This window comes from Phalacrocorax carbo, chromosome 2 (genome assembly GCF_963921805.1).
Source record: "Phalacrocorax carbo chromosome 2, bPhaCar2.1, whole genome shotgun sequence".
Taxonomy (NCBI): domain Eukaryota; kingdom Metazoa; phylum Chordata; class Aves; order Suliformes; family Phalacrocoracidae; genus Phalacrocorax; species Phalacrocorax carbo.
The window spans coordinates 38,951,917-38,967,011 of record NC_087514.1 but is presented as its reverse complement, the minus strand read 5'-3'; the positions used below and the strand labels follow the sequence as shown (position 1 = coordinate 38,967,011).

Here is a 15,095-nt window from a genome sequence, read left to right as displayed (position 1 = left end):
TTCTGTCTGCTCAACTCCTAATTCTCTAGGTGTTCTGTCATATGTTGTAATTATAATGCATTCATACCAACATACCTTCTTATTCTACTGTAAAGTAACAGAACTACTCTAACATTAAATTTATCAGAAAAATACTTGTTCAGTGCAAGTGGCCTTTTAGACACAACCATATAAATTACCAGCATTCCACAATTAACAAAAAGGACTAAGTTAGCAAAATTATTTATTAATTTATATTGTTACTACTTCAAATTACTAAGAGAGAACAGCAACCTACAAAGCACAAGAAGGGTCTTTTCTACAAATTAATGATTATTATCAGTACTGACAGTAACAGTATTTTAATAGTGACCAGGCAAACTAGGATTTAGATTAGAGACTATTAAATAAGAAAATACTACTTGACGAAATTTATGCTTTTTAGCAAACAAGCAATCACATACCACAACGTAAGAGCAATAGTTACGTTATGCTAGGAGATAAAACACAAATGAAATAGCAAAAGTAAACTCACCATTTGTCAGTCTATCAAAAAGAAAAATATCAAAATTCCAATTTCCAACCTTCTCCAGCATACACTGAAAGAAAACACAAAAGCTGTCACTTGTTTCTCAATATATGCCTATCTTCCCATAGTGCAGAGGGGTATTTACAATTTCAGAGACTGATGCAAGTCTTAGGATTTCTATATACAAAAAAGAGTACTAAAATAATAATTAAATTTGTCTGACAACTAGAAAACTTTAAAATACACGTTACAAATTGAAAATTGAAATACAAGTAGTGTCTTGACAGTACTGGCTTGAGACTTTCCCTTCATCCTTCAGTCAATTTCTTAAATAAAATTTAAAACAATTAGGTTAAAAACTGAAACAATATGACAGAGTAACTCTGTGTTCAGTCTACTTCCACTTTTAATTTTTGCAGTGAGCTAGTAGCTGACATGTAGTCCTTCACCTCTGTTTCTCTCATTCCCTTGTTTACAGAAAACAGAAGAAATAGTAGATGCTTTACTAGACATATGAGCCAAGCCTTTCATTTCTTTTTTAAGAAACTGACTTTACTTTCCACCTCATTGAGCTAGCACTTCTTCACAGCTGCTCCACACAAACTGTTCTTCCAGCAACAGGGATGAACAAGAACAGCAAACAGCACTCAAGACCTCACCAGAGTTCAGCAGTCACATTCCTCACTTCCCCTACCTCTATCTGAAATACTTGCATAGCACATTTTACAACAGATACGTGCCTTCTCCTGTTCTCATCAGATTGGTAGAGCTGTTTTGTGATCCAATTACTATGTTCTAGCTTTCCTCCACCAGCCACTAAAACTCAGCTGCCAGAAGAAACAAACTGCATTAACAAAATCTTTCTGCCATTCAAATGGCTTTTTTTTTTTTTTTTAAATCTACCCTCCAGGTTATCGTGTTTTTCCTACCCTGCAGCCTGATTATATGCCGTATGAATACACTGCATTTTAAGCATACTCCTTTTCTGCATCAAGTTTAGGAACAAGCAGCTTTACACACTCATTAGGAAGACACAGCCTTTAGGATCTTGGATAACCTGTGAACTTTGCCTACTCATTCGCCTTCAGCTCTATCATCCATCCTCCATCCCCAATTCACTAGCCCTTCATCCAACTAATATTCTTTTAGTACTGCCCGTCTCCCCAGTATGCTTTACTGCAGCACAGATATATTAAAGCCATCACACTTTTCTAGAAGAAAAGCCTACCAAAAAAAAGTCAGTTTGGCATAATAATCTGTATAAATCCATTTATGCATTTTATTGATCTTCCAGCAGTAGTTAGTCGCTCTTCCAGATCTTCAGTAACGAGGTTAGACTAAAAAGGAAAAGGGGGGGGGCAGGAGTCCAAATTGCTCCATTACATTTCTTAAATACAGTTACATTTTTCCTTTTTCACTTTTTCTTCAGTTATTACAGTGTATCCTCCATTCACTAGAGTTATTAAAAAAAACTGCTAGCCATGTAAGCTCTAAATATCATCCCAGTAAACTTGTGGGAGGTGAAGGGGTTTGTTAGAAACCAGGTGTTAAGATACAGACATGTAAACACACACATATACACAAAAAAAATACATGCTTAACATTTGCATTTAGCTGCACTATCTTTTAACATAAGGCACAGTTATATACTAGTGAACTTTTAAAAAAAAAAATATCAAGCAACCAACCTTTGCTTGTCCATTATAATCATCATCTAAAATGTTTGAAGAATTTGGAACAGTGATACCACGGAAAAAACGGGAAGATCTCAGGTATCGCTGGAAACTAAGCAACCTTCTCACATTTCTCGCAGACACAGACACCTCGATTTCAGAATTTGCTACAAAAAAAAACAAGAAAATAAATACTCTCTCTAATAAAACTACCAAAAAAAGACTGTTCAGGGAAGTTTGGTACAATAAAGGCGCTGCAATTTTTTTTAAATTGGTATATCAAACGTTTTAGCCACAGAAATTTTTATGAATAGGAAATACAGAGCCATGGCCTAGAAAAGAAAGTTTTCTATGTAAGCATCCTGAAAAGAAAAAGAAATATTTAAACCATAGCTGAAGCTTATCTTTTTAAGGAACTCTTATTGAAAGGACAGAAATATTACAGAAAATGTGTAAACACACACACAGTATTCCAAACAAGTTCTTTTCGGAAAACCATTCTCATGTATACACACCCAATTCGCGTCCCTAGGAAATCACATAATGATATTTCCTTGCTGGTGTACATACCTTAACTGTGTGTTGGTACAGGAATTACAAGTAGGTTTTGAGCACGTACAAATAACTTTTACACAGGTTTTAAAGCTAGAAACTCTCTAAAACTTTGCCAGTAAAGTTAAAACACACTCAAGTGGCTTTGGTGCTTTTGCAGATATTTATGCGCAGAACGTCTCCTCTGCCAAACAGGTTCCACATTTACTTTCACAGCATATATAATTCTCTTTCCCAGTACAGTGAAAACACTACAAAAAATTGCTTTAGTGTGTTTACAAAGAGTAATCCAAATATTTTGCTTTACTTGTTAACTGGTTTAGCTATTCAAATGACTAATGCTAGCTTATATTCAATTCCACTTCTTATGCTTGAAGTATTTTAGAAACCTGAAGATCAAACTACACATACCTACAGCTTCTTTGCAACAGGCCAGATATTTTCATTCTGAAATATTTCAGGCTGAACTTGGCCTTTACTTTCTTTTCAGCAGTACACCCAACAGCAGTTGGATATAACCAACAGGCAGTCTTTATATTCTATAAATAATTCTATAATTAATAATTAATTAAATTCTATAAATAATCTTTATATTCCCTCATTCTGCCTGAAATGACTTATGTTTAAAGAGAGAGAGAGAAGGAAAGGAAAAAAGGTATTAAGGAAGTCAACGCAAACATGCTCTCTTCTAAAAATGCAGATCCTCAGAACCAACATGAGCCCAACTTTGCAGTACTGACCCCTTGCCCTTCCAAGAACAAGGCATAATAGAAATTGGTCAAAAGTCAGACTAAAATATTGTACAGGGGAAGGTATGGCCTTGTTAACAACCTCAATTAAAAACTTCAGCATTTTCTATTGAAAGCAGTTTAATTCTACATAAGATAAATCTTTATCCATACAAAATCTTCTCCCTGCAGAAGCTCCAATGTACTTTCTGTTCTACATTAACTCATTAATATATTAATTTCCAATCTACACTAAGAAAATGCCCCTGAACAGAACTGACAATCGCATGAACATACATCTAATCAAACGCAGCACCATTTCACATCAACAGTCTGCACTAACAGAGATTAAATTGACAAAACTGGAATATTCTTTCATACATGCCTGAAACACTTCAAGATACTGACATTCCCATCAGTTTCAGAGGGCTAACACAGACAACTTCACATGAAATAGCCTTCTCCAAGTCATCATAATTAAGGCCAAGGGCACTCCCTCTAGAGACACTGTTACATCTATATATGCACCGCTTACGTAAGCGGGTGTACTACATATGATAAAGCAACATTCACGCGTACAGCCGGCAAATAAATAGATTCTGTCATGCTGCATTACTCTACCGATATTTCTAATAGCATTTGTTAACACGTGGTTACAGTTTGAGCACTGCCAGCCTGCAGAACAGAGAAGCAGGGAGCAATACAGCTGCTCCCATTAATGAAGCACAGGTTTTGGGTATGAAGTTTTTCCACTTCAATCTTGATTCAGTCCCTTGAAATCCAAATTTCAGAACAGAAGTCATTAGGTTTGAAATAAAATATAAAATCAGTATATTTAGGTCATAAAATGATCTAAAATGTCCACAAAGTCACATACAAAATCCAGAAACTTCACTAAATCTCAGTAAAATGAAATATTTTAAGTAGGCAAAATCAGCACCCTTCTAGAAGTACAGATAGTTTTGTTGATCATAAGTAGCCTTTTACAGATCTGTAGTTAACAAACCCCTACTTTTGTTGTCATGATTCAAATAGGTCTCACGATCACAGATGCCACCCATTAATGTTTAGCAAAAGAGTATGATGCAGGTAATAACATGTAAAACAACAACTTTTGTCAGCAAAGAGCACAACGGAACAAAGAAATGAGATAATTTGGCAGTAAAGGTCTGTGTTCAACCTGTATTTGTGGTCTTAAGTCATTTGGGGGGGTTGCACATGGTTTTGCTTCAGGATTTTTTCTGATGATAATTGAGTACAAAAGCAAATTAATTACTGTTTTCTGTGAAACTGAACAGTCATTACCCTTTGTTTTGCAATATGCTATTGAGACATTCAACTTTAAAATATTTTTAAACTTTCTAAATTATCAATAGTTTGTATATTTTAACCACTATTCTTACACATTAATCCTACTTTTTCTCCTCCTTATTTAAAAAAAAAATAAAGAGAAAAGGAAAAGAGCACTGCTCCAGCTGATATAATTCAAACAAACAACAAAGCCTGCTTCGTTCCAGCTTTCCTGGCATCAATGCTGCTATTACAGAATCATAGAACAGCTGAGATAGAAAAGGACATCTGGAGGTCATCTGGTCGAACTCCTGTGCTCAAGCAGGGCACCTAGACCACACTGCCCAGGACCACGTCCAGGCAGCTTTTGAGTACCTCCACAGATGGTGACTCCACAACCTCTCTGGGCAACCTGTGCCACTGCTCAGTTGCCCTCAAAGTGAAAATGTGTTTCCTGATGTTCAGAGGGAACCTCCTGTGTTTCAAGTTTGTGCCCTTTGCCTCTGGTCCTGTCACTGGGCACCACTGGAAAAGGGTTGGCTCTGTCCTCTTTGCACCCTCCCTACGGGTATTTATATCATTGAAAAGATCCCACCTGAGCCTTCTCATCTCCAGGCTGAGCAGCACCAGCTCTCTCCTCATCAGCCCCTTCCTGACCCTTCTTTGGACTCTCTCCAGAATGTCCATCTCTCTTGTGTTCTGGGGAGCCCAGACCTGGACACAGCACTCCAGGTGTGGCCTCACCAGTGCTGAACAGAGGGGCAGGATCACCTCCCTTACCCTGCTGCCAATGCTCCCCCTCTTACAGCCCAGGACAACCATTAGTCACTTTTGCCACAAGGGCACACAGCTGGGTCATGTTCAATTTGATGCCCACCAAGACACCCAGGTCCTCTCTGCCAAGCTCCTTTCCAGCTGGTCAGCCCCAGCCTGTGCTGGTGCCTGGGGGTGTTCCTCACCAGAGGTAGGGCTTTCCACTTCCCTTTGAACTACTATTTATTCCACATGTGTTTATTCCACAACCATATTCCATGGCTGGCCAAATGTCTTATCATTTAGATCCAGAACGATCAAAATAACTTCCAAATGAGAAAAGAGATTTAGAGCCCTGCCATCCCTCTGCAGTTCCAGAACACCTAGTTCAGCAGCACTACACCAACCCAAAAAGTAAATTGCTCTCTCTTTAACAGCTGAGCATTTGCTACAGGACAATTCAGAATAGGTGAGTCAGATGTGGAGGTTTGACAGGTAATTAATTTAAAAGGGAGGCTGAAAAAGAAAATAGCTAGCTGGGGGGGGGGGGGGGGGGGGGGGGGAAGAGAGGGAGAGAGAAAAAAAGACAACAGGTTCTGCAGCTGCAGGAACACTGAGAGCATCCATGCTTTAGAGTTTCCTTTTCCTCACATACAAATTATTACGAAGGATACAAAAATCAACCGCTTTGTGGTCTGGCAGACCAGCAAAGACAAGTTCATGGGAAAGACTGGTAAACTGTACGATACAGTTGTGCAATGGAGACTTGGTATTTCCCTCCTGGCACAAGCGGAAGACTCATTCCCTTTATATGCATGATTAATAAGAGAATGTCATCCTACCCTCTTCTGTCATGAGTCATGAAATTAGATGCTAATATCAGAGACCCTACCAAAGCAAGGTTCAGTAATGTATTTATAATGGAAAGAAGAAGGTGAAGAGTGCATTACATTTGCTCAAGAAAAGGCATGCTAGAAGAACATCCCTCCTCCCAGCCCAAACGTCCTTCATTTCATTTGGAGCTTGCAGTGTGCCTTTCTAATATCCAGTAGTGACCATTTGCTCTTAAGAGATAAGGACAAATTAGAATGAGAAAAATAAATAAACGTATGACACTTACAGTCTTGAGAACTGAAACAGAAAAAGCAAAGTCAGGATGTTGGGCATGTTAAGAAGGAAGCTACAGCATTCAGAAGTGCCTTCGAAGCAAGGAGCCAGAAGACTGAAACGGAAGGCCTAGTCAACAGCAGCTCTCCTATGACATTCTTGTTCCCTTCTTAGCTCTTCATGTCCTATTTAAAGTTAGAATATCACCCAACGTATTTATTACCGCCAAGTTATTTTTTTATTAAAATTATTATATTGTTTCTAAGCAGCTGAAGTGAGATGCTGGTAGAACAAAAAAAAACAACACCTTTCCCTAAAAGAAAAGGAATAATTCTGTTTACTAACATCAGTTATTTTGCTAATGTTATGCATATACAGCAAGAAAATAAAATAACGCAAGTTGTCTTCGTGCAACAGATTTCATCTGTATTCCAAGAATACACTCATTTTAATGTCCTCCCACTGCCAGTCTTTTCAGTGTTGTACTTCAAAATCTAAAAAAAATTTTATCACATTTCACAGGCATATTAAATATTTTTCTCATGCTGAAATAAAAATACAAACTATGTAGAGAAAAGACAAGTGACAATCACTTACAAAACCATAATATACTGATGTATTTATTCTCAGAATTTTCACATCTTCATATAGTAAGGACAGACAACAAAAGGAAGAATGACAACTTAAAAAATTAAACCAAGCCATAATTATTAATAAAAACCTTAAATCCTAGCAAAATGCTTCAACTTTCTTTTAACGCAAAAATAAAGGCTCACAGCCTCTGATGGGGTGCTGGTCAAAACAAGGCTATCCAGCATAAGAGCTATACTTCCATTTCTTCCCTGCTACTGTCCAAAAGGTAAATAGGAAATTATCCATGATAGATACCACTGAATTTTGCTGTTACCAGTAGAAAGAGCTTAACTGAGGATCTCTGGTATCACTGCCACTAACAGAAAAAGGAACTTAAAAAAATAAAAATTTGAAATTATGGATCTTTTATGTTTGAACATGAAACCTGAAGTTTGAGGTGCAGAGGTCCACCAGAGGAGGCATTTTCCTAAAAAATTCAAGGAAATCTCTTTTCATGCAAGTAGTCTCTCACAATTTTTCCATATTAAACCCAACTACATATATTTTTACATAGCAGATACTATAGCCAAACCTGACATAGTATCTGAAAGGTTTCCCTACCTGTAAATATATACATTTGAAATAAATTTTCAACCTCACATGCCAAGTATAACCATATTTCTAAGGCCTGCTAGGATACAAATAATTTTCTTTTTATGAATAATTTGAAAGTATTCTCTAGCATTTCACACCACTAGAGGGACCCATAAGCATTCTAATATTACAACTATTCCCATCAAGCTATTAAGAAATGCATTATATTAGATCCAAGTGCATTTAAAATACTGTTAAGTCCTGTTATTTAGCTCTTAAGTTTTCCACTCATGATTTGCATTCTGAAGTACTTTTAATGCATTCAGTACATATATAAAACTATGATTTCATTTGGAAGATAGAATTTCAGCAAGGAATTTGAAGTTACATATACAGGCTATTGGTGTCTAAATCACCTTATTATACTTATTGTCTTCCTTAGAACCACACTGAAGCCCTGCTTAGCATCACTAAGGCACAATACACCCTTTTCTACTTTATAGAAAAAATTGAGCCAGACTCTTTTGGTTTTAATGTATCATACACTTGTATTTATCTACACATTCATACATATTTTTTCCAAATAATAATGATAACCAGAAAATATGCTGTGGGTTAAGGATCAGTTATATAAAAAGAAAAAAGTTGTAGGTAAAATAACAATCTAGCAAAAGAAACAAAAAACATCTGTCCTGTATTTTTAATTGGAAGCTTTTACCCTGTGTCTTCCTTAACCAAGCTCACTTCAAACTTCAAGTTTATCTTCACTGTTTTCTTTTGGCCAAAGCTGTATTTAGGACATTTTCTGCGACTTCCCCATGTGTGACTGCATTCTCCACACTAAACCAAAGTAAAAATTTCTCTCACATTGAGAAAAACAATTTGAATAATCTGGATTGTGAATAATTAGATGGCAATTTCTGAATGCATCCTTCACAGAAAGGCAGCTTTTAGAGACATCTTTTGAGTACTAGCTTTTCACTCCTCAGTGCTGGTATATTTACAGGGAAAAAAATACTTCATTCAACCTATGACCACACAGAAGTCTTCTTGCATGACTTTACTCATTGTGAAACTAACACTTCTTCACAGTAGACTGCTGAACAAGACAATTACTCTTAACCAGAGTCAGCTAGGTATTTCTCTGTTCTCTTGAAACAAAAAAGGGCATTCAACTTCATCTGGCCTATGCTCATTTTGCCTCAACCTCTAGATGGTATTGTCAAAAGCATGATCGGATGCTGTTACAAAAAGACCTCCCAAATTGCTTAACATAATCCGTTTGGACTTGAACTCTTCTCTGTTCTTTGACTTCTGGCTTCTCACCCAAGGGAAGTCTAAATTCACTGTCCAAGGTAAACCTTTGCTAATGATTTGTGAGTGAAAAAACTGTGAAGTTCAAAAGAAGATTGCAAACAGTAGATGCTGACATCTTTGCCAGATCTCAAAGTAGCATATAAAATGTTCCATGAACTGCAATTTCCAAATACACAGTCTAAAAGTTGTATACCAGAGATAAATCTAATTCTCTTAAGAGTGCAAACCCATGAAGAAATTGCAGAGTTTATCCATCACCTATAAAAGTCACCTAAACTCTTCCATTCTTTCCTTTCCCTGCTAAAAAGCCTCCACATACCACCAAGGAGAACCACCATCTAAATCTCAATGAAGTCTTAAGTTCCCATCTCATCATTGTCTCTCCTGTGCAAAGCACTGTACTGTATGCAGGCATCAATTTGATTCAAAATTAAGTCATTCCTAAATGTTTACAGAAACATACTGATTAACTAAAAAACCCCTTTCTTCTTTCTAAGATATTTTCACTCACAGATGTGACATGTTCGGTTATCTACGAAACACATAATAGAGCCACACATATTGGCAACATCACTGTCTCCCCGTAGAAGGATGCTCAGACTAAAGTAGCACAAGAGAATTGTCAAAAGGTTTTTAGAAGATCTTATCTATTCTACTGCAGATACAACAGGAAAAAGCAAGAAAAGATGTTTCTTCTCCACGAAACTGAAGTATTTGGTTTTTATCTGGTTCTTCCAGGCTCTATCCTACAACCCTTTCCTAGAAAGGAAGTTTGAAAGCATTAATTTGAGTGGTACGTGCATAAGACACTTCCCAATATTTTTGCTGTTATCTTGATTATTCACTTTAGCATCACTTAATTGATTTTGGCTTCACATCCTCACTATAGCATACTGTAGACATCACTGCGCATATTTACTGATTTTTTTTTTTCAGGTGAAACAGTGATTGATTGGGGCACATTATATATTCTTTTGTTTGTGCACGCTACAAAATCCTCACAAAAGTTTAAGTGTGTCTGCATATATATACACACAGACACGTGCATATAAAGAATAGACATTACTGACGACCTCTCAATAGCAAGAAAACAAAACCTAAAATTCTGTTGCCAGTTTGAATTTCTGAAAAAGGGAATATTTTTTTACACTGTCAATTACCAATTCGTCTACCAAAGATTATGTTGATAAAAGCTAATGCAAAACAAAGTCAGTCATCACTGCAGACTGAATTAGTATCTATGATGTCTTGAGTAATGTAAAAAAAATTTAAAAGTAGTCATGTTAACACTAGTCTATTTGTAAACCAGCAGAGAGCAAGAGTGGTTATAACCACTGCAATCACTTTTTCAGTAAATTCCCTGAAAACCAAACAGTACATGATGTGTTGTCAAGACAGTAAACTGCCAAACTCCCTCGTTACCCAAGGAGTGAAAAATAGATCCAGCACTCTATATTCAACTCAATAAAGTAATTAATTGTATGTAATTTACTGTGCAACTGTGAAATACGTATATCCACTGAACAAAACCAGACCATTATATTTAAGGTAAAAATTTACTTCTGAGGAAGGAAGTTGTGGCTGCTCTTTGCTCTCCAGAAATGGCGGCTTTTAGCTGCTAACTTGAGTTTATGCCCATGGTCCCACACAGACATTATCAACAGACCTTGGTAACAGAAAAACTACGAATTTATGTCCCAATGTTGAACAGTTACCTACCAACCAGCCTGAAGAATACAATCCCAACTTTCCCGATTCATCGTGAAACAGTCTTCTTGAAACAAAAATTTGTTTGTTGAGCTATTCTTCCTGGCTAGTTCCTGCAATTAGCTATAAAAGTGTGCCTTCTGGAATAGGTGATAATATAGAAGGAAAACTACCACCCCAACTTAGTTTTATCATAAATTAAATCCCGCATTTAATAATCCTAAAATATGACTCCCATACCACCATCTCTAGCAACAGCAAAGACATTTTTCCAACAACCATTTTAAAATCTAATTTCCTAGAAAGAAGTTACCATGGAGAATATTTCTAGCCAATTTAGAAACTTTAGAAATTCATGTGCCAGTTACAGAACTCTGGGATAAAGATGCAGACACTGAGTTTATAATCCTTAAGAAGAAACAGAAGTGGCCTTAAGAACGAAATGCTAACAAACTTCGTTAACACTAATTGAAGTTGCAAGTAAAAATAACCTTATGAAATAGAAGTGATTATTTAAAAAAAAAAAAACCACCACACAAAACCCCCACCCTGTAGCTTCCTGAAAATAGAGTAACGCATTTAAAATTCAGTACTCTTCAAACCTACCAATAGCATATTGGGTTAAGAACCTATTAATAAAATATTGGAAAGAGAACTGGTCAGCAGATTATTAGTTGGACTTCCTGAAAGACATTCAACTTCTTCACAAAACATCACCAACAGAAAAAGAAAATAATGCTAAACAACAAAAGTTAGCTAAGCAAAACACAAAATGGCAATAATGCTTTAACACTCTGACTGTTAGCCAGTATAGAAGTTATCTGTGAAACGGGTAAGCAGTGATCATTGCAAAATACTTAGAACCACAGAGTAAAGTTAGTGGGTAGTATAGAAAGTTACAGTGAAACTTTACAAACACCATGAAGGAAGCATATCCATGCATTACTGATGTTCACTGTGCAGCTGGGGGTGCAGGGGGGAAACAACAGCACTCAGATGGTTTAGTGTGCTTCAGCTGCAGAAGAGACCCTTTCAGCCCAGTTTTTGCCCCAAGCCAAGAGCTAGCTGGCTCATATACGCTGTTCGTTGCTCATACAGGTGGACATTTTTCAGCCATGTAGCTCTGTGTGACAAAATCTTTCTGGAGTTACCAGGGTAGTGCAGGGAGAATATCCTAAAAATGACATCAAATCTGATTCCAACAGCTTCTCTCTACCCAGTCTGGTAGTAGGATACTAAAACTCTTTTACTTAAAACAATTAAGGAAACACTGATCAGGACTCAATTAGCCTTGCAGAAAAAAACCCAAAAATTTACTGATTTTAAAAAAATATTGCTCTAAGTTAATAGATAATGTAGTGACATGGTGAGAGGTGGGGCTGAATTCCTTACAGACTTCAAAAGAAACTCCACAATGTAGCAGGAGTCTGAAGTCAAAGAGCAACCGTGCAACAGGCCACAATCCTGAAGTGCAAAAAAATCTGACTATAATATGGCAACTCTGAAAACTGCCACAGCAGCTGACTCCAGAGCGAAGTTATAGCCAAAGAATTTTTTGGGCCTCCTAGCAACATTCTTTGCTGTCATCAGACACCACAGTTGATGTTGCTAAAAGTTGGTGCCTGTGCCTGAACAAGTAGGGACAAGAAGAAAGGGTGTGAAAATCCTTTTCCTGATTAGTCATGATCTATCTGCCTGATGCACAATCATCAGGATGGAAAGAAACAGTGTGATGAGTACCACAGAAAATACAGTTAATTTGACAGCAGCAATAACATAATATGTGACTGTCTTTTAACAGGTAGTTATTTTAATATTTCTGTTAGTATTTTCACGTATCAGCATGAAATGCCACATATATATACACACAAAAAGACAGTTATGTAATTCATAAATCGCATGCTATTTCTACAGAGAATTTTTATTGTACTCCATAGAATTATCAGGACTTGAGATAGAATTCTTTATTGAAAACAAATCAATATAGCATACTCTTCAAACTTTGTTTTCTCACCTATTTTATGGTACTAACTTTTGAACGAAACTAACAGTTTAAGAGTTTTAAATTTAAGTAGTGGTCTACTTTTAAAAAGAGTAACTTCAGTTAAGATCAGAATATTAATTAGACCAGTTTCTGCCACTCATTTTTATTAATAAGGTAATTACAACAACCACACTTGTCACCATGAAAAAAGTTTTTCTAAATCTCTCCATTGTATTCAGAATACTTGGAATTGTGCTGATACAATGTTGGTATAGATACTTTATGACAATACATTAATATTATTGGCATCATTTAATTAAGACTTAAATACCCTGCTCATTAGCTGCATATTGGTTTGGTGGTTATTGAAGCTTTTATATTACAACTACTAACATATTTAGTTATAACAGTATAGGCGTAGAGGAAAAAGTGAAATTATCTGAAAATACCCTTCTTGTAACACTTCTGAGAAAAAAATGTTTCCTAAAACACATAATAAAATTTAGTCTGCTTTCTTATAACACTTTAATCTTTATTTAAGATTTGTCTATGTCCAAAAAAATTTAAGTCCTAGCTACATGTTTCAGTAGAGGTAATGTTAATTGATTATGATGAGGTCAAGAATATTGATATCTACTATAATTCTCTTCAAACATCATCCTGGACCAGGCCCTTCTGCTGTTCTATAAAAGCAGGAAAGTATTCTTCTCAACTGATAGTGTCTGCCAAGTAAGAATTCAGCAGACACATCAGCAGCTGTATATAAGAGTCTTCATTTCCATAGGGATTCAGGCCTAAATTCAATGAGTTTAAACTATGTTTTTTAAAAGCAAAAATTCAGCAGTGAAGATTTTCCTCTTCTATTTTTGGTAATACAGTACCATGAAAGATTTTCTTAAGAAGTATAAAAAATGGTCTTGTCATATAAGCTGCTAACTTTAGAGGCTCAGTAGTTATGATTAATGGAAGCCTTTGTTTATTTGTCATTTATCTGCTTTTAAATACTTACAGTGAAAAATACGGAAATCAATGTATGGATGAGAACCTCTTCTCTCTGTTTCAAATCCTGCCCGACTTCTTACTCGCACATCTCCTAGAAACAGGGTCAAGAGTGAAATAAAAGTGTGGAAGAGTGGCAGAGATAAAATGCAAATGAACATAGCCTGGAGGGGTAAAGATTCATGTACTTAATGGAGGAGGGTTATTCAAACAATAGGCCTATTTCAATGCTTTTTGTTTTAAAGGTGAAATTCAAAACAAAGTTTGAAGACTTGTTAAACATGCAATCGCATGCTTTCTCGTCAAAATCTCTCCTGCCTAAGCATACGTTGCCAGAAGCATGTGATAAGCATTCAAATGAAATTAGGAACAGCCTGCTACACCAGTATGGTAAAAATGCACCTTAATATGACAGGAAACAAGAACATTAAAAGTTGATCTGTTCCTCAGTAACACACATGAAACGATAACATTTTTTATAATACAAAAAAAGATTCAGCTTCTAGAAATGGTAGCTTTTAGCAAATAAGCTAGTTACAATATGATTTTATATTACATAATAGAATATTTTCCCACTAGCATTTACTTACTTGTGCTCAGCTGTTTGAATATTACACAAGAGCCTATTAAAATACCAAAACTCAGTATTAAAATTTTATCAAACTATTTTGCACTGCAATTAGCTTCAACCTGAACCTTCAAGCATGCTAGTCGATTCCTACTTATGCATTTTACCAACTGAAAGCTGATCAGTATTCTTTTGTTAGGTATTTGTATGCATTAATTTAAGTAGTTCACCTGGATTAAAAGCTTTCACTTAAAATCCTTTAGCAATTACAAATTTGGGCAAATCTTTGAGGATCAAATGGAATAGTGTTTCCCTCCTCCAATCCTAACAAAACTATGAGATTTAAGATGTGAAAAAGTTCTGGTTTCTAATTATGAAAATCCTTCAAGTGTAGTAGTCTCCCCTCCTCAAACACATCTATTTTTATCAGTTCATAAGACAGATTTTAAGAAAAAAAAAAGCTATTTAATTTCCAGCAACTGATAACCTCGAGTGTTTTTTCCTTTTCTTTTCCAGCCTGCTAATTTGTAATGCTGAAACAGGCAACTTGTCAGAAAATAGCTGAAGATACTGAGTAAAACTTGAGTAATACACTTTTAGTGCTTAATAGGTATCTTTCTAGAGATACATATCTATAAACACTGACGTAACAGTCACATGAAGTGTGTCACTATAGATACTTTGTGAAGCACGCTGGAAGGACCAGAAAAAGGTAAGTAGGCCCAGGGCTCCCCAAATAACA

The 15,095-nt window shown here is 36.1% G+C and overlaps 1 protein-coding gene across 4 annotated transcripts in view; it reads right to left on the bottom strand.

Annotated features, from left to right (window-relative positions):
* Nucleotides 1-15,095, bottom strand: part of PDE7A (phosphodiesterase 7A) — a 76,719-nt gene that overhangs the window by 14,072 nt on the left and 47,552 nt on the right. For 3 of the 4 annotated variants that reach the window (XR_010371446.1, XM_064442623.1, XM_064442621.1), the window contains exons 3-5: nucleotides 13,796-13,879; nucleotides 2,197-2,348; nucleotides 515-578 (exon numbers count right to left, since the gene is read on the bottom strand). Coding sequence is in view for 3 of the 4 variants with exons in the window: in XM_064442623.1 (XP_064298693.1) it covers nucleotides 515-578; nucleotides 2,197-2,348; nucleotides 13,796-13,879 (300 nt within the window). In the remaining variant the exon portion in view is untranslated. The remainder of the gene's footprint in view (nucleotides 1-514; nucleotides 579-2,196; nucleotides 2,349-13,795; nucleotides 13,880-15,095) is intronic. The other variant, XM_064442622.1, reaches the window with a different exon arrangement.